The sequence below is a fragment of the Lepus europaeus genome, chromosome 3 (genome assembly GCF_033115175.1).
Source record: "Lepus europaeus isolate LE1 chromosome 3, mLepTim1.pri, whole genome shotgun sequence".
Lineage (NCBI taxonomy): Eukaryota > Metazoa > Chordata > Mammalia > Lagomorpha > Leporidae > Lepus > Lepus europaeus.
The window spans coordinates 107,447,430-107,475,167 of record NC_084829.1 but is presented as its reverse complement, the minus strand read 5'-3'; the positions used below and the strand labels follow the sequence as shown (position 1 = coordinate 107,475,167).

At 42.2% G+C, this 27,738-nt stretch overlaps 1 protein-coding gene and 1 non-coding gene across 3 annotated transcripts in view; both read left to right on the top strand.

The window, feature by feature from the left end:
- AK9 (adenylate kinase 9) overlaps positions 1-27,738 on the top strand; it is a 150,602-nt gene that overhangs the window by 51,129 nt on the left and 71,735 nt on the right. Inside the window, exons 11-17 of one of the 2 annotated variants that reach the window (XM_062187650.1) lie at positions 9,401-9,540; positions 9,622-9,802; positions 14,767-14,911; positions 18,177-18,266; positions 18,355-18,450; positions 22,342-22,413; positions 23,935-24,080. In XM_062187650.1, coding sequence (XP_062043634.1) covers positions 9,401-9,540; positions 9,622-9,802; positions 14,767-14,911; positions 18,177-18,266; positions 18,355-18,450; positions 22,342-22,413; positions 23,935-24,080 — 870 coding nt within the window. The remainder of the gene's footprint in view (positions 1-9,400; positions 9,541-9,621; positions 9,803-14,766; positions 14,912-18,176; positions 18,267-18,354; positions 18,451-22,341; positions 22,414-23,934; positions 24,081-27,738) is intronic. The other variant, XM_062187651.1, reaches the window with a different exon arrangement.
- LOC133757274 (small nucleolar RNA U85) lies at positions 19,848-20,128 on the top strand. The gene has a single exon (XR_009865645.1). It is a non-coding gene; the product is annotated as a small nucleolar RNA U85 (small nucleolar RNA).

The window sequence follows — 27,738 nt, the reverse complement described above, 5'->3', positions numbered from 1 at the left end:
CCAGGGATTGGTTTTGGATCCTTGATCAAATATAAGTTGTCTGTAGATGTTTGGATTGATTTCTGGTGTTTCTATTCTGTTCCATTGGTCTATCCATCTGTTTCTGTACCAGTACCATGCTGTTTTGATAACAACTGCCCTGTAGTATGTCCTGAAATTTGGTATTGTGATGCCTCCAGCTTTGTTTTTGTTGTACAAGATTGCTTTAGCTATTCGAGGTCTTCTGTGTCTCCATATGAATTTCAGCATCATTTTTTCCAGATCTGAGAAGAATGTCTTCAGTATGTTGATTGGTATCACGTTGAATCTGTAAATTGCTTTTGGGAGAATGGATGTTTTGATGATATTGATTCTTCCAATCCATGAGCATGGGAGATTTTTCCATTTTTTGGTATCCTCTTCTATTTCTTTATTTAAGGTTTTGTAATTTTCATAGTAGAGATCTTTAACGTCCTTGGTTAAGTTTATTCCAAGATATTTGAATGGTTTTGTAGCTATTGTGAATGGGATTGATCTTAGCAGTTCTTCCTCAGCCGTGGCATTGCCTGTGTATACAAAGGCTGTTGATTTTTGTGCATTGATTTTATATCCTGCTACTTTGCCAAACTCTTCTATAAGTTCCAATAGTCTCTTGGTAGAGTTCTTTGGATCCCCTAAGTAAAGAATCATATCATTTGCAAAGAGGGATAGTTTGAGTTCTTCCTTCCCAATTTGTATCCCTTTAATTTCTTTTTCTTGCCTAATAGCTCTGGCTAAGACTTCCAGAACTATATTGAATAGCAGTGGTGAGAGTGGGCATCCCTGTCTGGTACCAGATCTCAGTGGAAATGCTTCCAACTTTTCCCCATTCAATAGGATGTTGGCTGTGGGTTTTTCATATATTGCTTTGATTGTATTGAGGAATGTTCCTTCCATACCCAGTGTGCTTAGAGTTTTCATCATGAAAGGGTGTTGTATTTTATCAAATGCTTTCTCTGTGTCTATTGAGAGAATCATATGATTTTCCTTCTGCAGTCTGTTAATGTGGTGTATCACATTGATTGTTTTGCGAACATTGAACCATCCCTGCATACCAGGGATAAATCCCACTTGGTCTGGGTGGATGATCTTTCTGCTGTGTTGTTGCATTCTATTGGCCAGAATTTTATTGAGGACTTTTGCATCTATGTTCATCAGGGATATTGGTCTGTAATTCTCTTTCAATACTGCATCTTTTTCCAGCTTAGGAATTAAGGTGATTCTGGCTTCATAGAAAGAATTTGGGAGGATTCCCTCTTTTTCGATTGTTCTGAATAGTTTGAGAAGAATTGGAGTTAGTTCTTTAAATGTCTGGTAGAATTCAGCAGTGAATCCATCTGGTCCTGGACTTTTCTTTGTTGGGAGGGCCTTTATTACTGTTTCAATTTCTGTGTCAGTTATGGGTCTGTTTAGGTTTTCTATGTCTTCCTGGTTCAATTTAGGTAGGTTGCATGTGTCCAGGAATCTATCCATTTCTGATAGATTTCCCTGTTTGCTGGCATACGAGTCCTTGTAATAATTTCTGATGATTCTTTTTATTCCTTAGTGTCTGTTGTTACATTTCCTTTTTCATCCCTGATCCTATTGATTTGGGTCTTTTCTTTTTGTAGTTAGTTGGGCCAATGGGGTGTCAATTTTGTTTATTTTTTCAAAAAACCAGCTCCTTGTTTGGCTGATTTTTTGTAAATTTTTTTTATTCAATCCTGTTGATTTCTTCTCTGATTTTAATTATTTCTCTTCTCCTACTAGATTTGGGTCTGGTTTGCTGCTGATTTTCTAGATCCTTGAGATGAATTGAAAGCTCATTTATTTGGTGCCTTTCCAATTTCTTGATGTAGGCACCTATTGTTATAAACTTTCCTCTTAACACTGCTTTTGCTGTATCCCATAAGTTTTGGTATGTTGTGCTGTTATCCTCATTTACTTCCAGAAAATTTTTGATTTCTTCTATGACCCATTGTTCATTCAGGAGCATGTTGTTCAACCTCCATGTGTTTGCACATGCTCTAGGGATTCCTGAGTTGCTAATTTCCAATTTCATTCCTTTGTGGTCTGAGAAGCTGCATGATATGATTCTAATTCTTTTGAATTTGCTGAGACTTGCTTTATGGCTTGGTATGTGGTCAATCCTAGAGAAGGTTCCATGTGCTGCTGAGAAGAATGTAAATTCTTTATGTGTAGGATGAAAAGTTCAGTAGATATCTGTTAGATCCATTTGGGCTATAGTGTCATTTAAATCTACTGTCTCCTTGTTGATCTTCTGTCCTGTTGATCTGTCCATCTCTGAGAGTGGAGTATTGAAGTCCCCCAGTACTATTGTATTAGAGTCTAAGTCTCCCTTTAAGTCCCTTAACAAATCTTTTAAATAAACCGGTGCCCTGTAGTTAGGTGCATATACATTGATAATCGTTATATCTTCCTATTGAATTGATCCCTTAATCATTATGTAGTGCCCCTCTTTGTCTCTCTTAACAGTTTTTGTGTTAAAGTTTATGTTGTCCGATATTAAGATGGCTACGCCTGCTCTTTTTTCATTTCTGTTGGCATGGTATATCTTTTTCCAGCCTTTTACTTTCAGTCTGTATGCATCTTTGTTGGAAAGATGTGTTTCTTGTAAGCAGCAAATAGATGGGTTTTGTTCCTTAACCCAATGAGCCAGTCTGTGTCTTTTAACTGGAGAGTTGAGGCCATTAATGTTCAATGTGACTATTGATAAGTAGTATCTTTGCCCTGCCGTTTTCCCAAAGATATTTTCTAATATATGCTTTGAACTTCCTGTGATCTTTTGCTGTGAGGTTTCCTTCCTTTACCTTCTTTCATATTGATGACCGTGTTTCTGTGTTTCTGTGTATAACACGTCTTTAAGCATCTTTTGCAGGGCTGGACAAGTGGTGACAAATTCTTTCAATTTCTGTTTGCTATGATAGGTCTTTATTTCACCTTCATTCACAAATGAGAGCTTTGCAGGATATAATATTCTGGGCTGGCAGTTTTTCTCTCTTAGTACCTGTCTGCCCCCTATTTCATATCAGAGTCATACACCAGAGCCACTATTCACATCCCTAAGCGGTGTTTCCTCCTGGCAGGGCAGACCACCTCCAAAGAACTCCTGGGAAGCTGACTACATGTTCAAATTCCTTATGTCCAAATCCCAGGCTGGTTAAGCCAGAATGTCTAGAAAATGGGACATAGAAATCTTTTTTGCCTGGTCCAAAACTGCCTGCTCTGCCCATTTAAGTCTGGGAACACCTGCTTTCATATTTGGGACACTAAAAGAGCCTGGGCAATTAAAGAGGATTGATCTGCAATTTCCTGTGTGTTTTGAAAGACTTTATTTTTTTAAGATTTATTTTATTTATTTGAAAATCAGAGTTACACAGAGAGAGAAGGAGAGGCAGAGAGAGAGAGAGAGGAGAGAGAGAGAGAGAGTCTTCCATCCGCTGATTCACTCCCCAGTTGGCCACAACGGCCAGAGCTGTGCTGATCCGAAGCCAGGAGCTTCTTCTGGGTCTCCCACATGGGTGCAGGGGCCCAAGGACTTGGGCCATCTTCTACTGCTTTCCCAGGCCATAGCAGAGAGCTGGATTAGAAGTGGAGCAGCCAGGTCTCTAACCGGTGCCCATATGGGATGCCAGCACTGCAGGTGGCAGCTTTACCCGCTATGCCACAGTGCTGGCCCCTTGAAGGACTTTAGATGGATGCCTGTCAACTAAACCCAGATGATTTTTAGAGAAACAACATAATGGGAATTTTTAAATAGTGATTCCCAGTCCAGACTGCATAATGAGGTAATCCTGGAAGCTTTACAAATATACCAGTACCCAGACCAGTTAAAATAGAACGTCTGAGGTAAGGCTCTAGCATTTATTAAAACAAAACAAAGCAGGATATGATATCAAAGGCACATGCAGGAAAAAAAAAAAACAGGTACACATGACTTCATCAAAATGAAAAACTTCTGTCTCTCTCTCTCACTGTCCACTCTGCCTGTCAAAAAAAAAAGAAAAAAAGAAAAACTTCTGTCCTTCAAAGGACACTAAAAACAGAGGAAAAGCAACCCACCAAAGGAAGGAGAATACTTGCAAATCATATGTTAGAGAAAGGATTAATATCCAGAATATATAAAGGACTCCTGCAATCCCACAACAGTAAAACCACTCACTGAAAAATGGGCAAAGAAGGACTGCATTGTGGCACAGGGGGCTAAGCGGCAGCCTACAATGCCAACAACCCATATCAGAGCACCGATTTGACTCCTGGCTGCTCCACTTCCAGTCCAGCTCCCTGCTAATGCACCCTGGGAAGGCAGGAGATGGTCCAAGTACTTTGGGCCCCTGCCATCTATGTTCTGATGCTCCATCTGATGGATGGAGTTCTGAGCTCCAGGCTTCAGCCTGGACCAGCCCTGGCCATTGCAGCCATTGGGAAAGTAAACCAATGGATAGAAGGTAACTCCCTCGGACATCTCTTTCTCTCTCTCTTTATCTCACTCTCTCTAACTTTCAAATAAATAAATCTTTATTTTAAAAAGAAAAATTGGCAAAGACCTGGAATAAACATTTTTCCAGAAAGATGTGTAAGTGGCCGATAAGCACACAGAAAGATACTCAGCATCACTAGTTGCTGGGAAATGTAGATCAAACCACAATGAGACACCACTCCATGCCCATTACAGTGACTGATACCCCCCAAAAAAGCGAAAATAACAAATGTTGATAGGGTTGGGGAGAAATTGGAATCCTCTTGTGTTGCCTGTGGGGATGTAAAATGGTACGGCTACTGTTTAAGACAACTTGATGGATCCTCAAAAAATTGAACACAGAATTATCATGTTATCTGCCAATTCAGCTTCTAGGTATTTCCCCTACAGAACCAAAAGCAAGAACTCAAAGTAATGCTTGTTACAACAGTGTTCATAGCAGTGTTATTTACAATAGCCAGACAGTGGGACCATCCCAAGTCGGTCAATGGGTGAAAGGAGAAATAAAATAGATTCCATGTATGATGGAATATTAATCAGCCTTAAAAAGGAAATGAAATGCTGACACATGTTAAAATGCAGAGGAGCCCTGAGAACATTATGCTAAATGAAACAAGCCAGACACAAAAGGACAAGTATTATGTGATTCTCCATATGCGAGGTACCTGGAGTAGGTGAATTCATAGGGAAAGAAAGTAGGCTAGGGGTTACCTGGTGGGGAGGAGACAATAGGGAAGTATTGTTTAGGGGTACAGAGCTTCTGTTTGGAGTGATGGAAAAGTTCCAGAGATGGATAATGGTGACTGTTGCACAACACTATGAATGTACTTAATGCCACAGAATTATATACTTAAAGATGGTGATAGTGGTAAATTTTATATTTTTTGTATATATAGTCACAATGATAAAAACCAAGAGCCTTCCTAGGAGGCTTCCCTGTAAGGGGGTAGAAGAGGCACAAAGCCCTTCCTGTGAATGCCAGCCCCGTGGTGAGGAGCATGAGGACTGTGACACCTGAGGAGTGGTTAGGGAAGAGGGGATATGTGTGTGTGGCAGGGGTGGGATTGGGGGTAGGCAGGAGGACTGTACCAGGCTGAGCCGTTCACAGCTTTGGTTTTCAAATCAGATGGACCTGGGTTTGAATGCCAGCTCCACAGATCTGCAACTTTCCTTAGCTTTGCCTTTTATGTAATGTTGTTGGTTTTTTTTTTTTTTAAAAAGAGGATTTATTTTATTTATTTGAAAGGCAGAGCTAGAGAGAGAGAGAGAGAGAGAGAGAGAGAGAGAGAGAGAGAGGCAGAGAGGCAGAGACAGAGAGACAGAGAGACAGAGAGACAGAGAGAAAGAGATCTTCCATCTGCTGGTTCACTCCTCAAATAGCCACAATGGCTGAGGCTGGGCCAAGCTGAAACCAGGAGCCAAGAGCTTCTTCCAAGTCTCCCACGTGCATGCAAGGGCTCAAGGACTTGAACTGTCCTCCACTGCTTTCCCAGGTGCAATATCAGGGAGCTGAATTGGAAACAGAGCAGCTGGGACTTGAACCAGTACCCATATGGAATGCTGGGACTGCAGGCAGCTGCTTAACCTGCCATGCCATAGCACCAGCTGCAATTCAACAGCTTTTTTTTTTAAGATTTTTTTAAAAATTTATTTGAAAGATTTACACAGAGAGGGAGAGAGAGAGAGAGAGAGAGAGGTCTTCCATCCACTGGTTCACTCCTGAGATGGCCGCAACGGCCGGAGCTGTGCCGATCCGAAGCCAGGAGCCACCGGTGCAGGGACCCAAGGACTTAGGCCATCTTCTACTGCTATCCCAGGCCACAGCAGAGAGCTGGATGGGAAGAGGAGCAGCCAGGACTAGAACTGGCGCCCATATGGGATGCCGGCACTTCAGGCCAGGGCTTTAACCCGCTGCGCCACAGTGCCGGCCCCCATCAATGGCTTTTTAAAAAGGGGACTCTCGCTACTACAGTATGGTGTTTCCATAAGGACTGCATGAGATGATGCTTGTAAAGTGCCTAGAGCCAATGGTGATATTCAAACTATCCAGCAGCTGGGTAGCAGGAGCAACGCTGGCCTCATAGGTTTCACGCAGGAGCACGCACTTGGATGGGCTCCATGCTTAGTTTACTGCTCTGTTGTTACAGTCTGGAAATTCTTAATAATTTGAAAAGAAGAGCCCTGTACCATTTTGTCTTGAATCTGGTAAACTAACTGATTCCATACAAAAGCATTCACCCAATCACAGCAGAGCTGGAGGTAGAGCTGAGAACCCCTGTGTGCCAGGGAGTAGCTGTGTCCGTGCTGCCTAAGGGAAGGTCCAAAGGTTCCTCCAGGAGAGGCTCAGCTAGGAGCAGAGCTCGAGGGAAGCGGCTATGGCTACCAGTGTCCTTGTGCCTCCCCAGCCCATGTCTGGGGTCCCTCTCCCATGACCCTCTGGCTCAGTCTCTCCAGAAAAGTATGATTCCATGTTTCTGATTGACTGCAAGGTAGAGGCAGGCTGGAGGGGAAGGGGAGTTGGCTGACCATGTGCAGTGGGGAGTGACTCGGGCCACTGAACCTCCTTTCAAAGATTTTCAACCAATCTGCTCTCCGTTCAGCCCCCTTCAGAGGCCTCCAGTATCACCAGGTCCTGTGTCTTTCTAGGATTTTGCAGAGTAAACCACATGGCTTCTTGGCATCCTACCCATTTCCACCCCTGCCCTTGCCAGCACAGATACTTACCTCTCTTCTTTCTCTGATGCCAGTTTCCACTCATCCCTCTGCTTTCTAGCTTGCAAAATTGTGTATCCATAGCAGGTCAGCTGTCAGCGCTGACCAGCATCTCTGGTCTCTTCTTCCATCCTCTGTGCCCTCATGAGTTCATTTCTTTTCAGAATCCTCTCCTAGCATTTCAGCAAGGACTGTGGAAGCAGCAAACATAAATGCATGTGTTGAAGCTGCCTGCTTAACCAGGAGGCAGTCCTGATCACTTACAAGACTGTCGTATCAAACCCATCCAGAAAGTCATCTTCTCCACCCTCAACACCTGCCAGAAGTGTGGCTGGAGGGTCGTGAAGCTGAGAGGGACACATGTCTGCTACTCACACACTTCCCCGTGTTTGGACGGGAAGTAGGGATGGTAAGGAAAGAGTGGCTGCCTCCTCGCTCACCTGGCTTCAGTCCCTAGCTCGCTGTTTGTGGGCTCCAGGGAGAAGGGTGGCAGCGCACTGTGTCCTGCCGCCAAGGCCCTCGGTCTTACACAGCTCTCCTAAGAAGTGAAGGCTGCCTTAATGCTCAGCTGTCACTTTCAGCATTGGGGGGGGGGGGGATTTCCAGGCAGCTTCCCTCTGTCCCTCTCTGTGCGGAGCCCTTTGTTCTCCAAGGCTACTACAGTGGTCCAGGCAGCATCCCTCTCTTCCTCTCTGTGCGGAGCCCTTTGCTCTCTGAGGCTACTACAATGGTGCAGGCATGACCATAGCTTGCAATCTCTCCTGTGCTTACCTGTCAACTCTGGAGGCAGCACATGCATGTGGCATCAGCTTGGACCCTTTGCCCCTGCTATTCGCTCACCGTGCATTCACTCTCCAGTTCTGTCGTCCCCAGATAAGGTAGCAGAAGAACAGGTGAATTTTTCAGCAATCTATGCAGTCTGTAGAGAAATACAAGGAGTCTTTCCAAAGTTCACAGAAAACCTGAATTATGGGGAAAAAAACTACACATGGATTTCAACATGTTTGAAAAATAAACCGGGGCTGGCACTGTGGCTTTGCAGGTAAACCCACCACCTGCAGTGCCAGCATCCCATATGGACGCCGGTTTGAATCCCCGGCTGCTCCACTTCCGATCCAGCTCTCTGCTATGGCCTGGGAAAGTAGTGGAACATGGCCAAAGTCATTGGGCCCCTACATGTGTAGGGGAGATTCAGAAGAAGTTCCTGGCTCTGGGTTTCAGATCAGCCCAGCTCTGGCTGTTGCGGCCATCTGGGGAGTGAACCAGCGGATGGAAGACCTCTCTCTGTCTCTGCCTCTGCCTCTCTGTAACTCTGCCTTGCAAATAAATATATAAATCTTAAAAAAAAAAAAGAAAAATAAACCAAAATAAGCATCTTTTAATTCCATTTCTCAAAATCTTTCTGAAGTACCTTCATATTTAACTTCTTTGGAGGTCCCAGCAGGAAGGATTGTTGAGGAAGACTTTCAGTTTTAAGAATGGAAGAATCATACTTAAGTAAATGCAAAAACACTCTGCTCATAACATCATACTATTTAAATACTTAGGTTAAATGGCTAAGAGTCTGGTACATTTTTAGACTTTTTCAGGAAGACTCTTCCCGGATGTATTTTCTGAAGATGATAGGAAAAGCTGTAGCTATCTTGTGCTCATTCTACCATCTGATAGAAAATGCTTGGTCAAATTTAAACAAGATTTTCTAATATAAATGAAAACTAGTCTTACCAAATTTAGGCCAAACGAAGAAAGTTGCAATTAAGAAAAAAAAAAATTGATGCTCCGACCTGCAAGGCCCGGTGCAGCTGGGATTCGCTGCTGCTGTTTTGGCCCAGAGTGGGTGGAGGTGAAGTCAGGGCAGGGGAAGAACCGCCGGAGCTGCTGGAGCCGGGATACCCAGGGCAGCTACACTCAGAAGCCTCATGGGATGCTAGTGGAGTTTCCATCCCTCTTCCCAACTTCTCTTCCAAGCTGCCCCATGGCCCTGGATCCAGAAAGCCACTTCAGAAAGGTCCCTTGGGAGAAACTGCTCGAGGTGTCCAGGCTGAGAATTGGGAGCAATGCCAGTGTGAGCTCTAGATGGTGTGAGACCGCCGAGAGCTAGGAGATAACCAGAGCTGTGGAGCCAGAGGACCCTGTTAATTTCAGCCAAACACACACCCACATGTTTAATGCAGGGTTTGTGACCCACAGGAGGAGCTGCTCCGAGTCCTCGCATCCTATAAAATGATTGCACCGAGATACAGGTGGCAGAGGAGCAGATGGGGCCGGGCCTGTCCTGTTGCTTTAAAAGATGGAAACATATATCCAGGATTACCAGATTTTTCTGTGAGGTAAGTCAGATTTTTGGAACTTAATTTTAAAATGTACCCTTCCATCATTTCAGTTTTTTATTATTTTGGCATTTTTTTAAGTTTTTTAGGTAAATTGTACTGCCTTTCATCAGAAGAAGCTTTAAAAGCATTTTCATTGAATCCACGATGCTATCTTCTTCCTCCCATGCCAGCACCACCGTGCAAAGTAGTCGTATGTGGACCTCAGCGCGCTGGGAAAACAACACTTGCCAATTTGATTGCAGAACATTACAAAGGGAAGGTAACTACCTACTTGCTCAGTTGCCTTTCTTCCTTTCCTTCCTTCCATCCATCTCTCCATCCTTTTCTTCCTCCTTTTCATCTGTCTGTCTACCCTTGGTTCTAATTTGTAGAATTTTAATTGTTCTGAGTTTGCTGAATTGTACACTGACAGTGGGATTGTTGTTCCACGGGGCTTGGCGTGGGGAAGGCCTCCTCCTTGCTGTTACTGCTGCTTCCAGACCACACTGCTTCCGTTAGGCCCTTGGATTTGAGTGTCATGTTTCCCGATCAATACAGCCCATTACTTTCTTGGTTCGACTCATCTGTTTCCTAGGCTCCCCCCACCCATCTTCTGCCCACATATTCACTCCAACCTAATTCCCATTTGGGAAGTGAACCAATGGAAGGAAGACCTCTCTCTCTCTCTGTCTCTCCCTCTCACAGTCTGTAACTCTACGTCTCAAATAAATAAATAAAATCTTAAAAAAAAAAAAAAAGCCTGGTAGAATTCAGCAGTGAGGCCATCTGGTCCTGGGCTTTTCTTGTTAAGAGGGTCTTTATTACTGATACAACCCCTCTGTTGGTTATTGGTCTGTTAGGTTTTCTATGCCTTCATGACTCAGTTTTGGTAGATTGTATTGTCAAGGAATCTATCCATTTTTTCTAGGTTTCCCAATTTGTTGGCATACAGTTCTTTGTAGTAATTCCTGAGAATTCTTTTTATTTCCATGGTATTTGTTGTTACATTTACTTTTTCATCTCTGATTTTATTGATTTGTGTCCCCTCCTGCTTTTTTTGTTTACTTGGGCCAATGGTGTATCAATTTTTTTTTTTTTTTAAAGAAAAAGCGGGGCTGGCACTGTTGCATAGCAGGTAAAGCTGCTGCCTTCAGTGCCGGCATCCCATATGGGCAGACCCAGCTGTTCCACTTCCGATCCAGCCTGGGAAAGCAGTGGAAGATGGCCCAAATCTTTGGGCCCCTGCGCCAGCATGGGAGACCCAGAAGAAGCTCCTGGCTCCTGGCTTCTGGTGGGCACAGCTCCAGCTGTTGCGGCCAATTGAGGAGTGAACCAGCGGATGGAAGACCTCTCTCTCTCTCCCTTTCTGCCTCTCCTTCTCTCTCTGTGTAACCCTAACTTTCAAGTAAATAAACAAATCTTTAAAAAAAAAAAAAAAAGCTCTCCATTTCACTGATCATTTGTATTGTTTCTTCTCAAACTTTAGTTATTTCTTTCCCTCTACTAGTTTTGGTTTCTTGTTTTTCTAGTTCCTTGAGATGTATTGATAGCTCATTGGTGCCTTTCCAATTTCTTCATGTAGGTGCCAACTGCTATAAACCTCCCTCTTAACACTGCTTTTGCTGTATCCCATAAGTTTTGATATGTTGCACTGTCATCTTCATTCACTTCTAGAATTTTTTTATTTATCTTTTGATTTCTTTTATGACCCACTGTTCATTCGGGAGCATGTTATTCAGTCTCCATGTGTTAGCATATGATCTAGAGATTCTTGTATTGTTGATTTCTACCTTCTTTCCATGTGGTCAGAGAAGATGCATGGTATGATTTTGAGTTTTTTAATTTGCTGAGACTTGCTTTATGGCTTAGCACATGGTCTATCCTAGAGAAAGTTCCATGTGCTGATAAGAAGAATGTGTATTCTACAAGTGTAGGGTGAAAAGTTCTGTAGATATAAGTTAGGTCTGTTTGATCCATAGTGTCAGTTAATTCTGTTGGTTCTTTGTTGATTTTCTGTTTAGTAGATCTGTCCATTGATGAAAGTGGGGTCTTGAAGTCCCCCATTACTATTGTATTGGAGTCTGTGTCTCCCTTTCGATCCACTAACATTTCTTTTAAATACCCAGGTGTCCTGAAGTTGGGTACATATACATTTATTTTAGTCACATCTTTCTATTAATCTTTACATAGTGCTGTTCTTCATCTCTTTTAACAGCTTTTGTGTTAAATTCTATTTTATTTGATATTAGGATGGCTACAGCCATCCTACTTTCCATTACCATGGAATATCTTATTACAGTCTTTAACTTTCAGTCTGTATGTATCTTTGGGGTGAGATGTGTTTCTTGTAGGCAACAAATAGATGAGTATTATTTTCTAATCCATTCAGCCAGTCTATATCTTTTAACTGGAGAGTTGAGGCCATTTACATTCAAGATTACTATCAATAAGTAACAACTCTGCTCTGCCATTCTCCCATAAATATTCCTATTTTTACTTTGGATTGATTTCCTTTGTATTTTTAATGGGAGATTTTCTGCCTTCACATGCTTTCATAGTGATGACTATCCTGTGTTTCTGTGTGTAACACATCCTTAAGCATCTTTTGTAAGGATGGACAAGTGGTGACAAATTCTTTCAGTTTCTCCTTGTTATGGAAAGTCTTTATTTCACCTTCATTTGAAACAAGAGCTTTGCAGAGTATAGTATTCTGGATTGACAGGGTTTTTTTTCTTCTTCTTCTTTTAAGACTTGGATTATGTCTCTCCATTCTCTCCTAGCCTGTAGGTTTCTGATGAGAAGTCAGCTGTGAATCTAATTGGAGATCCTCTGAAAGTAATCTGGCATTTCTCTCTTTCACATTTTAGAAAATCTTTTCTTTATATTTTACTGTTGAAAGTTTGACTACAATGTGTCATGGTGAAGATCTTTTCCGGTCATGTCCATTAGGAGTTCTATGTGCTTCCTGTACTTGGCCATTCCTTTCCTTCTTCAAATTGGGGAAGTTTTTCTGTGCTTATTTCACTAAATAGGCCTTCTAGTTCATTCTCTATTTCCACACCTTCAGTAACTCCTAAGAACCATATGTTGGGTTGTTTGATAATATCCCATAAATCTCCAACATTCTTTTCAATTTTTCTAAGGACTTTTTTTTTTTTTGACAGGCAGAGTGGACAGTGAAAGAGAGAGACAGAAAGAAAGGTCTTCCTTTTCCGTTGGTTCACCCCCCAATGGCTGCTGCGGCTGACGCACCATGCTGATCTGAAGCCAGGAGCCACGTGCTTCTCCTGGTCTCCCATGCCGGTGCAGGGCTCAAGCACTTGGGCCATCCTCCACTGCACTCCTGGGCCACAGCAGAGAGCTGGACAGGAAGAGGAGCAACCAGGACAGAATCTGGCGCCCCGACCGGAACTAGAACCCGGGGTACCGGTGCCGCAGGTGGAGGATTAGCCTATTGAGCCGCAGCGCTGGCCTAAGGACTTTTTTTTTTTAATTGACTGAAAGATTTCCAAAGATTTGTCTTCTAGTTTGGATATTCTTTCTTCTGCCTTACTAAATCTGTTGTTAAGGCTTTCCACCACATTTTTATTTGATCTATTGAATTCTTCATTTCTAGTATTTCATACTGATTCTCTTTGAAATCTCAATTTCATGGGAAAAATTTTCATTCATGTCATGTATGGATTAATTTGTAGATTTTCTTCTGATTGCTTTTGAGTAATACTATGATTAACCTTTAAATTTCATTTCTGACATTTCATCAATCTCTTCATTTTCACATTCTAATATTGAGATGTTGTTGTGTTCCTTTGGTGGGGAGAGGGTCATGTTGGCTTCCTTATTTTTGTTTTTTGAATTTCTGCATTTATTTTTAGGCATTTGTAGAGATATTTGTTTTTTTTTTTCCTCTGATAGCTTTTATCTCTGAACTATCCATCTGTGGCTTAGTGGAATGTTTATACTTTCATTGAATACCCAGGTGTGTGCTGGGTGTAGCCAGGGAGTTCTGGTCCGTGTTCTAGGGTGAGGCAAGTATCCAGAGTAAATCCCAAGTTGGGCGTGGTAGATCTCCTCTTGTTAACAGAAAGAGGGGAATGGACACTTCTGTTGGTGTGATCACACTGTCATCTCTTCTCTAAGGTGATCAATGCCCAGGTGTTAGCCCCTAGTGGGTGCAGCATGCATCCACACTGCTATGTGAACTGTACAAATGATCTGCACATTCCTCATCTGAACACTGATCCCAGTGCAGTGATACACCCCACACGACCAAGGAGCTCTGAATGTGTGAAACCACACACAGTGATTGCCCAGAGACCCATCTATCCCCCTGTACCCTCTCATGCCACCACAGAGTCCCCAGGGTCTCAGCACACAAGGCTCCCACAGCTGCTGGGTGCAGAGAGTCCACTCCGCCCCACCAGCCTGGCCACAGAGAGACAGACATTCCCCAAGCCAGCTGTCTGTGGGTGCTTGAGCCCCAGAGCCTTTGGTATTTTGGGAGTGCCTCACAGTCTTAGGTGCATGCCCAGCCCCTGTCAACCCTCCCAGCCAAGCTCAAAGCCATTAGGGATCATGGATTTTTCCCTCTGTTAGAATCTCTGGATAACACGTGTACACAAGAGCACTGCTGCCAGTACTACTAGAAGAGGCATCCTGTCTCAGCCAGCTGCTGTCCACACACACAGGGGCTTTCACAGCTGCCACTTTTGCCCAAAATGGCTTCAGGTGCCATTGTGGGGAGGATAGGGTGAGAGAAACATGTTCCTTTTACTTCTGCTGGGTCCACAGGTACCCTATAGTCCCTAAGGCTGCAGGCTGGACTCACACCACACTCTCCCTCCAATTATATCACCATGGTTGCTGCAGTCTGACCTCACCTCCATCTCCAAGCTGGCGCCCTCTCCAGCTCTCAGCTGCTGGAGTCATGTTATGTCCGTGTTCATGCTGCACACCCACCCCTTCCACACAGGTCCATGGCATTCTTCTTCCTTCTGTAGAATTTCCACTGTGATTTTCTCTCTGTCTCCCCTAAGAGTGCAACTCCTACTTTTTTTTTTTTTTAACTATTTAGCTTAGCAAAGTACATTCCACCATCTTGGAATCAATCCTTGAGTTCTGAATGTAACTCTAAAGGCACTTCAGACAGTGTTAATATTTTTGGAAGAGAGTATGAGACAGAGAATGTGTTTAACATTCACAGTACCATGTGCTTATGTTGACTTTCTCAAATGTTCTTTGTAGGTAGTTGACTATAGCACACTTGTTCAACCACGTTTTGAAAAAGCCCGTGAGATGTTAATAGAAAATACGATTACTGAAGCCACCGAAGCAGCTATTAGAACTGTAAAAGAAAGACTTCTAGCAGAACTACAAGCTAAAATTCAAGGTGAGCCATCTTTTAAAAATGTGTGAAGTTTGGGTGAACAGTTAAATCCAACTATCCATAGCTAAGAGTGGGATTAATTTCTCCACCTCTGTCTTTTTTTCTATTCATTTTGTAATGATTAATGGCAGTCCTGTGGTATATGCAAAATTACATACATTCATTTTAAAATAGTGTTTTTTCTAATTAAGATTATCACTGTACTACATTTTGTGTTAGATAGGTATCATAATCCATTTTTTTCTAAATGATGTGCAAGTGTTACAAGTAACAAGCAACCAGATTATCCATAATTTTACTGTAGACTTGAAATGCCAACTTTATCTTGATATTAAATTGAGGGTGCATATTTGTGCATGCATGTGTGTGTGTGTGTATGTGTATAAGCTTCCGAGCTTTGTATTCTAATGACCTTCTCTGTATTTGTGTTATTCACTTTAATGTAGAATATAATTATCAAAGTTTTATGATACTTTTTAAAGCTAGTAATATAAATTACTCCTGAAAATAGCTTGTTTTATAATTTTTTCTCTTTTTATTCTTTTCATTTATTCCATAAAATGAGTGCTTGTGTGGGCCAGGAACTGTATTAGATATTAGGAAGCTTTTATAATTTTGTCATGTACTACAACAAAACTCATTGGGAGGATTGTGTTATTATACGATAAGGTAGGAAGAATTTTCACCTGTAATATTAAATCAGAGCTCCCTTCAACCCTTTGGTCTGTTTCTGTATCTTTCCATAACATTTTGTAGCTCTCTTCACAAATTTTCCATGTTTTTATTAATAAGTTTGCTCCAAGATATTTTGTCATTCAGTTATTGTCAAATAGCATCATTTTACTGTAACATTGTCTAAGTAGTAATTACCAGTATATTGATAGGCTATTTGATTTTTATATATTTATCTGCAACTATCCACCTCATTAAACTTGCTTCCTAATTCTTACAGAATGCTATTAATTGGTTCTCTGGGATTTTTCTAGTCAATCACAGCATTTGAAAAAAAGCATAGTATCAACTTCTTTTTCCAATTTTTGTGCTTGTATCCTTTCTTGAATAATTATGTAGACTGGTAGTACTATTATGATGTCAAATAGTGATAGTGGTAGTGAACCTATTTAAATGGATCCTTGCCAATTTTGCTATATAAAATTATTGAATATTTTGATCTTGGATTACTGCATAAAATTATCAAATGCCTTTTCAGAATCTATTGAAGATAATCATAAACTTTTTAATCTTTTGACTTACTTATTATACTGATGTATTTTCTAACATTAAATCATTTTTATATTTATGAAATAAATCTTTTTTGGTCATGGTGTATTTTTTCATTATTTTTGGTTTTTTAATTTTACTGTTTATTTGAGAGGTGGAGAGACACAGAGAAAAAAACCACAGAGTTCCCACCCACTGGGTCACTCCCTAAATGTCTGCAGTGGCCCTTGGTAAGGGCCAAAGCTGGGGACTGGGAATGCAATCCAGGTCTCCCGAATGAGTGCTGGAACCCAGTTACCTGAGTCAGCACCACCACTGCCTCCCAGGGTCCACATTAGCAGGAAGCTGGTCAGAAGCTGGAGCCTGGAATCAAACCCAGGCAATCCATTTTGAGAAGTGTGCATCCTTACTGGCTTCTTAACCGCTAGATTAAATGCCAACCCCTGGAGTATTATTTTATAAGGTTTGTTTTTTTACTTTTGCTTCTGATTTACACTCTCCCTTCATTTATAAGTGTGATTCATTCATAGTTTTCTTTTATGTGTGTGTGTGTTCTATTTGTTAGATTTTTCTATCAGTATTTTTTTTAATTTTTACCCAAATTGGAAATTTTCCCACCATTTTCTGTGCTCAGAACTTTATAAGTAACAAGGAAAGTATCTCTTCCTACATGGTAAAGGGTACTAGACAAGAGTACTTTATTTGCCTGAGAAATCTGCCCCCTCTTCTTTCTCATTAGCCTATAAACAAGTAAAAGAATCCATCTTGGTACACATGAAACTACAAAAACTAACAACAAAAAAACTGGGGTGGGAATTGTGGTACAGCTGGTTAATTTGAGGCACCCTCATCTCATATTAGAATCAGCCCAGCTGTTGTGTGTGGGAAGTAAACCAGTAGATGGAAAAAATTCATTCTCTCTCTCTCTCTCTCTCTCTCTCTCTCTGTGTGTGTGTGTGTGTGTGTGATCTAGAATGTAAAATATATTTTAGTATGTCTTCAAAGTGAAAATCAAAAATTTTAAAATTACAGGCAACTTACAAAGTGAAACTGAAGAAATTAGCTCAGTCTACCACGATGGCTTGTGATTCAGCCTACTTAAGACCGAACCAAACGAATTCATGAATGCATTCAATAGATCTTGAGCACATGCTTTGTATGATTTTACACAGTAGGAGTGCAGAAACGATCGAGACATGTGAAGCCCCGTGCTAGTGGTGCTCACATTTCAATAGAGGACTGGGTGGAAGCCACATGAATAGTTATAAAAGCTGTAACTTGATAGTGAGGCTGACAGTGATGAGAGTAGAGATGCCAAGTATTGGGATGATCAGGAAAGATGGCTCCAAAGAGAGGACATTTGACTGAGAGCTGGCTCAACCGGGGAAGCTGGCCTGGCTCTGAGAGGAGGAACACTGGCCTGTAATGTGTCTCGCAACCCATGGTCATTCCTCTCACATCAGCTTATGTCACGAATTTGTAGATTTTGGAGTTCTGCAAATTGCCTTTTCCCATAGGAACGTAGAAATAGATGCTGTCTTCCATACAGTCCAAACTAAAAGCCTCTTGCTTTTTTTTTTTTTTTTTTTTTTTTTTCTCAAAATTCCATGATGATTCTAAATCTGACAGTAACAGGGTTCACCTTTCTTAAAATTTAAAATATTGGAATTTTTGGCTATTGAATTTAACTCAATGTATTTTTAAGGAAAATTCGTCAGAGGAGAATTTAGAGATTTTTAACAGAAAAAAGTCGCACAATTCAGAAGATGGGAGCTAAGATGGTGCAGGCTTCCTGTGTGCCCACCAGTTTCCAAGCTAGATGTTGACATCCCTGACCATGTATAATCCTTGCAGCAATGCTTTGAGTCTAATGATCTTCATTAAAACTGAGACACAGAGATCAAGGGATTTCCCGAAGTCACACAGCTCTTAAGTGACAGAACTCAAACCCAGGTCTCTGACTTTGAAGCAGTAACTTTTAAATCACTAGACCCATCTCCATATCCCCCAGCTACCTCTTTCTAACATGGCGATTACTCTCTTTCAGCTGAGACAACTTTAAGAGAATTTCAAAAACACTTTGGAAGAAAAGAGTTGGAAGAGTTTTCAGAATTGCATTCCTCGTTCGGTGAAGAAGGTGAAGAACTATGTTGCTAGAGGTGTTGGCCAGAGCTTTCCTAATCCAGAAAGATCAGTTGGTAAAGTATAGTCTTCTTTTACTGCAGCTTCCATTCATGATAGCCTTTTAGAGGAAGCTGAAGAAGCCAAAACGAAGTCAGAAAATATCCTCGATGACCAAGGTGCGAATATTGATGAAGACGGTGACAAAATGCATTGCTAGCATCGTGCTTGCAGATCTGGTTTTCCACTAAACTGAACAGCTATGGGAGTGGGGAGTGGGCATTTGGCCTAGCAGTGAAGCCGTCAGTTGGGATACAGTATCCCACACTGGATTACCAGTCCCTGGGTTTATCTCAACTCCTGATTCCAGCTTCCTTCTAGTGCAGACTCTGGGAGGTAACAGATGATGGCACAAGAACTTGAAATTCTGCCACCCACATGGCGGCCCTGGATTGAGTTCCAGCTCCTGGCTTAGGTCCCACCCTGCCCTGGCCTTTGCAAGGGAGTGACCAGCAGATAAGAACTCTCTGTCTCTCAAGAAAATAAATACATAAAACTGTTTAAAAATAAAAAGTAAATTGAAGTCCTATGGAACAGAAATAGATATACTAAAGAACAGAATATAGAAAACAGGGAGTCAAATACAAGCAGAGCCCAAAGAAATCCTTTTGTCTGTTTCTAAGTGTGACACAATCATTATCATGTAATTAGAGATACCTTCTTAAAAGCTCTCTTCTTCCTTTAATTTATTAGAATCAGATCATGAATATATAATTTTAACTGAAATTTTGTCATTTATGTATTGTGCTCTTTAAAATCTTTGCAAAATTTTTCTATTTGTAAGTTAACATAATTAAGACCATACAGTATTACATTACATAATTGTAACTATACTAGGGTATCAGGGAAAATAGAATTAAAAGATGTTGATTTTGGTGCAAAAAATGTTGACATCCATGCATAGTTTTTCCATAATGTGCATTTTCCATGAATTTTTTGAAGACCCCTTTGCTATATGTAATGTAACATTACATAATAGCTATAATTTAAACTAGTTTTACCTTTTTTTTTTTTTTTTTAACTAAGACAGGGAGAGAGCAACCCCATCTGCTGGTTCACTCCCCCAAATGCCTACTAGGAACTCAGTCCAAGTTTCCCACATGGGTGGCAGGAACCCAGTTAACTGAGCCATCACCAGTGCCTCCCAGGGTGCACATTAGAAGGAAGCTGAAATCAGGAGTTGAACCCGAGCACTCCAATGTGAGGTGCAGGAATATTAACCAGCATCCTAACGTCTAGGCCAAATGCCCACCTATTTTTACCTTTTTGACTTATGATGTAGCATAATTGCATTACTTAATTAGAAATACTTTAACCCTCATTTTAAATTATTGTCCAATTTCCCTGTTGTTAGATAGTAGATTTAAGCAGTTCTTTATGCTAGAAATTTAAGTTATTTATCTTTTTTTGCTACTACAAATAATACTCCAGTGAATTTTTATATAAAGTTTGTCTGCATTGAACTATGTGAAATTACCAGATTAGTGGATATGAGGTGATACACAAGAGTCAGTGGTTCCATATGAAAGTTGTTGCAGCCACATCATGATATCAAGGCTGCTGTGATTCAAGTGGTTTGGCTATACTTGAGGACCTTTGACCTCCTAAGGTCTGTAATCTTGGTGGACAGACAGTTACATGTGTCCACTGTAAAGGCATAGCAACAAGACCTTTGTCCTATTTTTCAACTACCTCTCTTTAGTAGAGATGATGACTCTTTAAAGGTTGTTCCAAATTATGTTCCTCTCACTAGCGTACAGATCACATACCAGTGTTTGCTCTTTCTCAATGTTAGTATAATTTTTACTTCTGAAGTTTACTATTTTACCATTTGTTAACCATTTACATGTCTTCTTTTACTATTTGTTGACCATTTTTTGTCTTTGGCCAAATTTTCTGTGTTGTATCAACTATATGTTCTCTGTATAAACTTTCCAGTTTAGTCTATTACTTTTGATTTTTTTCCAAATTGGGTAGTTTTTCTTCTTTTTTTTATTTTTTATTTTTTATTTTTTGATAGGCAAAGTGGACAGTGAGAGAGAGAGACGGAGAGACGTGCTGATCCAAAGCCAGGAGCCAGGTGTTTCTCCTGGTCTCCCATGCAGGTGCAGGGCCCAAGGACTTGGGCCATCCTCCACTGCACTCCTGGGCCATAGCAGAGAGCTGGACTGGAAGAGGGGCAACTGGGACAGAATCCAGCGCCCCCGACTGGGACTAGAACCTGGGGTGCTGGTGCCGCAGGTGGAGGATTAGCCTATCGAGCCGCGGCGCCAGCCAGTTTTTCTTCTTGAAAAGTCTTCCCTGGCTCCTGGCTTCAGATCAGTGCAGCACCAGCCATAGTGGCCATTTGGGGAGTGAACCAACGGAAGGAAGACCTTTCTCTCTGTCTCTCTCTCTCTCTGTCTATAACTTTACCTGTCAAATAAAAAATAATAATAAAATTTAAAAACGTCTTCCTCTCAACCAGAAATTTCTTCTAGGTCTATCAAACACATTATCACAAAATTGGATTCCAGTTGACAGTGTGACAAAATGATAGAAATATGTTAAGAGAATTTTATTGGTACTTTGTCACTGAAACATCTGATTATTGCCAGAAGGCAAATTATATCAGTGTACTTAGTTATTAAGTATCAGTTATTTAGAATTTCTAATCACCAATTAGCATTAGCCATTTAGCATTATGGATAACTCTTTGATAAGTTAGTATTATATTGTTTAAAAAAAGGCTACCTGAATCTAGTCATATGTAGATACAGACCTAATTTCTCCATGCCTCATATTTGATGTTAAAGGAATATTACTTTTTAAGTAGGAATAGGACATTGCTCTCTCTTAAGCTAAGAATAATTAAAAACAGTACATCATCAATATGAGTGATTGACCTTTCAAGCCTACAGATCCTACTTAACATTTTGAGATTCAACTTAAGCAACTTTTTACACTAAGTAAATTCTCAACCATATTTGTCAAATATTACCTCATCTATTTGTTTGGAACAAGAAACTTTAAGAATTAATTCATCCAAAACATATTTATTAAATACCTAAACTGTTCTGACTACTTTTCTTGACAAAAGAAATCAAAATATCTGTCATGATCGAGCTTATATTCAAGAAGGGAGAGATAGGAAATAAATAAAATAAAATAAAGCATGTAGGGTATTAGAATGTGATATCTGCCATGAAAAAATAAAGCAAGGAAGAGTAACCAAGAAAAAAAGAGAAATTTCTCACACAAACACATTGACACACATACATTCTTAAATCTGTTCTTCAAATTAATCCACCCTTTTTATATCCATTTGTACATGCATCTGTAATTTATTTGTTTAGAATGTAGATCTAATGTTTTGTTCAGTTCCTCCTACCAAGTTAGACAGATTTTGCCTGCTGTTTATTTCAAGCCTAGCAGGTGAACAGGACATTGTCAGCAGCTCACAGATGTCTCCCCTCCTCCCCCAACACAACACCTGAAACCTTCCAAAGGACCACAACCCTGTGCATTAAAATGTTGGCCAATAAGTGGCAGCTGGGAGTCCACTCTCTGCCACCATGGAGTTGCCAGCACTAACCCACAAAGAGGGACCCTCCCCAAGACTGTTTCCTCACTGAGGGAGGCAGTCCAAGTGGGAAGCACTCATCAGTGCCTTTCCCCACTGCTGGAGTGTTACAAGGATTGCCAGCACACGTGAGTGACAAGGCAGCCACCCTACCCTGCAGTCTTTACCTCCTGGGGTCAGGAAACTGCTGGCATTCTTAGGAAGAGCACTGTCGATGTTTTTCCCTTTGGATCCACTGGCATCATATTAAACTGGAATTACTCCTGGTTTTATTACAGCTTAAGTTTCTATCTTTACTTTCCCCTTGCTAATAGATATGTTTACCTATTTGAATATTATTGGTTTTTATGTTAATTAAAAATGGGGAATGTGAGTCCTGGGTCCCTGGGCCCCTACTACACTATTCCTTGGAAATGCACCTGCATTTTTCTTTAATGTTCTTTAGATATTAACAATGTTTTATCCACAGATGAAAAAGATATCAGTGAAACATCCACATTTAAAAGGAGTTCTCAAGATCTGAAGACATATTCAGACAAAGGTAAATTAATATTTGGGCACTTTGTGGTTCTGAAAAGCACAGGTAGCACCTTCAGAATTTAGAAGGAGAAATTTGGGGAGTGTTTTTGTATAAAGTATCAGTATTCAACTTTATCTTAAAGGCTGCCCTATTATGAATAGGTTGATGTATAGGAACACAGAAGAGGTGGTGCATGATTTATCATTTTAGTGGAAAAATATTAGGAATACAGGAAAACTATCTTTCTGCTTTGCCATCCCTGGCATGTGACTACCATAGAAATTCACAAGATGGCTCCTGGAGCTTCAACCATCATTTCAGGAAGAGGGGGGGAAAATAAGGGACAAACACTGGTACCCTACCCTGCTGAATTAACTCCCTTAGAGAAATGACAGAAAGACTTGGAGGAAAAAATATGTTTGCATTTTTTTGACCATCCAGGCTATAAGGAAAGTTGCTCGAGTCTAAGAGAAGGTAGTTTAAAAGAAAGTGGAGAGAGTGCATCTCAGAGAAGAGTTAGGGAGAAAACAGCAGAGCAAAGTCCACACAAATTCAAGGGACACTGGACCGAAGTGGAGGGTGTGGACATGCACAACTCAGGACCCCAGCAGCTGAGCACCTCAGCACCAGCTTTGGAGAGTGAGGTGAGACCAGACTGCAGCGGCCCAAGCCATTGGCAATAAAGCTGCAGGAAGAGCCTGGTAGGATTCTGGCTTGGAGCCCCATAGGGGACAGGGTACCAGCCCAACTAGAGGAGAAAAAAAAAGGAGGCACGTTTCTGTCTTCCCAGCCACCCGGCACCTGCACCCTGTAATAGGCAGAGAGAGGGCGGGCACCATTTTGGACATAAGTAAAAGCTGCACCAGCTTGTATCTGCATACCCAGCAACTAGCTGAGTGGAGACACCCAAGTCTTACTGGGAGAACTGTCAGGGGGCTGGGTGCTCATGACTGTGGGAGGCTTGTGCGCCAGGACTGTGAAAACATTGTGGCTGTGTGGGAGGACCCAGGGTGTGGCTGGGACTTTGGGCAATCACTATGGGTGCCTCCACACACTATGGGCTCCCTGATTCCCTGGTGAGGGTCGTTGCTCTGGAATCCATGCTCACACCAAGGGCTGCACAGATCCTGGTGGTTCCTGTGGCAGTGCAGACAAATATTGTACCCACTGAGGCTACCAACCAGGCACTGGTCTCAAAGGAGAGACTACATGAGCATGAGACTATGCCAACAGAGCAGAACAAACCTCCCCTCTGATTAAAAAAAAAGATTTACCATGCCCAATCTAGGTGTCCACTGTGATGTGACTTCCTCTATCACTCTCTGATGCACTGCCTTTAAATCACTGTCCTGATTTGTGATTCCGTGGTGCCCAACTTAACATTTCCCCTCTCTGGGCTTAGTTCCACTTTCGATAGCCTGTGTTGCAGTACCAAAAAGATAATCTTTCTTAGCTCAGGAACTGACAGTCATGTCTTACTGCAAATAGTATTGTCCAATCAAAGTGTAAATGGCATTTATTTATTAACTTGATTTGCTTTAGCCCCAGTAGAAGATTCAGTAGAAGTCACTGCTAATCATCCAGCAGTTATTGCCATACTTGAGGAGACTATAAAAACAACTAAAGACTTGAACTTTGAACAGCCTTATGAAAAACATGCTGAAATCTTGGAGGAAGTCCTCAGGGAGGTAAGAAAAAAAGTCCAACCTGCTAATTTCTGTCATTGACATAACTATAACTAACAAAATATTAATCTATTGTATATATAATTATTGTAGTCTTATCTTACAGTATTGAAATGTATAGCCTTAAAATTCACACACATTTTGTAGTCCACATGCTTATGTATGAAATAGTCCAGTGAACAATTGCTGATGTTCTTTAAGTTTTCAGTTATCAACAAAATTGTGTTATATAATTTCATAGCTTTGAAGTTCATCCATTAACTTCTGTTGCCTGTGATTCAGTTCCATTGGTAAAAGAGAGCATTTGTGAAGCCAGAACCAAAGTCAGATATGTCATCCATGAGTCATGGATGGGGGCACATTTTGCTCCACAGCTAATTAATTTCACCCAGTCACCGGGAACGTGTGTTCAAGGGGGAGATAAGAGGACGTACTAGAGATTTTCCTGTCCCAGAGGAACAGGAAGGCCTCAAATGCTAGGTCCCACTAGCGGCACGGCACAAGGCTGGTCTTTTGGTGATGGCGCCATGTCGGTGTGGTACTGTTTCGGGCAGAGCTCTGAGGTAAGCATTCAGGGCACAAGTCCAGGAATGGATCAGCCATGGACTCTGAATGAGCTTCTGTGTTGCTCTGTGATTTGCATCATGTAAGAGGGAAAACACTAGTATGTGAGCGCTGGCGGACTTCCTCAGGCCGGGCCTCCTCTATCCTCCCTGAGCCTCGGGTTTCCAAGGCTCCCTCTGAGTTTCCCATCGGGACCTAGCAACTTTTGCACTCTGCAGGTCATTCTGTCATCAGTTGGTTCCTTCAGAAACACCACAAGCCCCTCCTTTTTGCCCTGAACTGTGTTAAATAATAGGCTCCTGAAGATTGATTAAACACAGCCCTTGCCTTCCAGAACCTGTTGATCACATGGGTGTATTAGCATTTTATCACCACAGCAAAATACCCAAGGCAATTAACCTTGTGAAGAATAAAGGTTTATTTAGCTCCCAGTGTTGAAGGCTCAAGTCCAAGATTAGGCAGCCCCACGGGCTTGGCCTCTGATGAGGGCAGGGGATGGCAGAGGAAGGATCATAGGGCAAACGGGAAGCGGAGGGGCAGGCCAAAACTCGGGCTATTACAGCATAAAGGAGATAGCTTTTATTTCACTCGCTAATTGATCAGTGGAATCATGGATCCCTGAAGTGCTGGGTTAAGGAGGATTCTGAAGTTACATCTGTAACTTAATCTTTTAGAATTATAGTTTTAAAATATTTAAACCCTAGGGGCCGGCGCTGTGGCGCAGTGGGTTAACACCCTGGCCTGAAGCGCTGGCATCCCATATGGGTGCTGGTTCAAGACCCAACTGCTCCACTTCCGATCCAGCTCTCTGCTATGGCCTGGGAAAGCAGTAGAAAATGGCCCAAGTCCTTGGGCCCCTGCACCCACGTGGGAAACCCAGAGGAAGCTCCTGGCTCCTGGCTTCAGATCGGCACAGCTCTGGCCATTGAGGCCAACTGGAGAGTGAACCATGGGATGGAAGACCTCTCTCTCTCTCTCTCTCTCTCTCTCTGCCTTTCTTCTCTCTGTGTAACTCTGACTTTCAAGTAAATAAATAAATCTTTTAAAAATATTTTAAACCCTTAAAAATACAGAAACAATGATAATTCTCATTTCTACCAAAGGAAGAGTCACTCCCTTGTCATGGAGATGCGAAGGTATTTTTTCCTATGACAAACCATGGCTGCTGCCGTGACCTAGCTATGGATCACACAGGAGGCACACGGGAGGGGCCCTGGGCACCCTTGTCAGCAGCAGCTGCACCCACTCCCGCTGCCCTGCACACTGGCTCAGGAGAGCTCCTACATTGACGGCTTGCTCCCTAACAGCTCTGCGTCTCTGCTCTTGTCTGTTTCTGCCCTTGTATGAGGGGCTTCAAAAGATGTCTGAAAGACAGAATGAAAAGATGTTCGTTTTGGGTATGAAAGAAAATATGAAATCCATGCATATGCAGAGTCTTCAAAGAGCTCACGGAAAATGCCTATTATGAAAAACAACTAGTAGATTTCAAAAAATGGCTATACCCAAATCAGATTATCTTCTAATTCCATTCTTCCCACACAGGTTTTGAAGTACTAGCCTATCTGTGTACTTGGCACAGTCGTGTCTCCCCGTGCCTCCCACACCTCTGAGTCTTGGCTTACTTCCTCTGACTCCCTCAGTCTCGTCTCCTCTCTCTCCCATCTTATCAAGTTCTCTGTGTATCTATCATCAGTCTCCTTGTCTTCTATCATCTCAACCTTCTCTACCTATTCACAAGTAACAAAATATGAGTAAATATAAAATAACAGAATAGGTTGGCACCGCGGCTCACTAGGCTAATCCTCCGCCTAGCAGCGCTGGCACACCGGGTTCTAGTCCCGGTCGGGGCGCCGGATTCTGTCCCGGTTGCCCTTCTTCCAGGCCAGCTCTCTGCTATGGCCCAGGAGTACAGAGGAGGATGGCCCAAGTGCTTGGGCCCTGCACCCGCATGGGAGACCAGGAGAAGCACCTGGCTCCTGGCTTCAGATCGGCACAGCACGCCGGCCACAGCACGCAGGCTGTAGCGGCCATTGGAGGGTGAACCAATGGAAAAGGAAGACCTTTCTGCCTCTCTTTCACTGTCCACTCTGCCTGTCAAAAAAAAAACAGAATACAGAAATGAGAAATGGCATTTTTCACTGCAGAAAAAAAAAATGCGAAATTAAAAATCACAAAATGATAGAGGATAACTAATGTATAAAAATATATCATTTTTATAAGGTATTTTCTCTCCCTCACCCCTCCTCTGAGGATGTGAAAGGAAAGAACCACTTTACTCTCAGCTGGACAAGCACTTGGGAGCCCAGTCCGTGACTCTGTTGTCAGCTGAGCTGGGCACATACCGCATGTATGGGCTTCCTGTGGCTCTCGTCCCTGCCACTCTGTCCCCAGAATCTCCACGAAGTCTCACCTTCCCTCTTCTTGGCCTCACACCCTGGCCTTTTCCAACTGTGGAGTCACCCTCCAGAGATTCCTAAATGGAAGCTGTTGCCGCTGCTACACCCAAACCTGGCACCCTCCAGTGCCCCCAGACCATGCCCCTCCCCTCAGCTTTGAATTTTCCTGGACCAGAGCAGCTCGAGCTGTGCCAGTGACCCCAGCACCTCGCCTCCCAGCCGCCTGTTTTGCTGAAGCCATGGGCTGGGTCCATACTGTTGGTTTTGTCTTGTCCAGCATGCCAATCTTTCTCTCTTTCCCATCTTTCCATCTGCAGCAGTGTCATTTGGGGTGAATTAAAGCTGGAAGATGACTTCCGCATTCATCTCTGCCCCACAAGCTTCTCCCAGAGAGCCTGGCTCCATTCTTTTCTTTAAAAAAATTTTTTTAAATTTATTTATTTGAGAGGTAGAGTTACAAACAGTGAGAGGGAGAGACAGAGAGAAAGGTCTCTGTCCATTGGTTCACCCCCCAAATGGCTGCAATGGCCAGAGCTGTGCCTGTCGAAAGCCAGGAGCCAGGTGCCTCTTCCTGGTCTCCCATGTGGGTGCAGGGCCCAAGCACTTGGGCCATCCTCCACTGCTTTCCCGGTCCACAGCAGAGAGCTGGACTGGAAGAGGAGCAACGGGGACTAGAACCGGTGCCCATATGGGATGCCAGC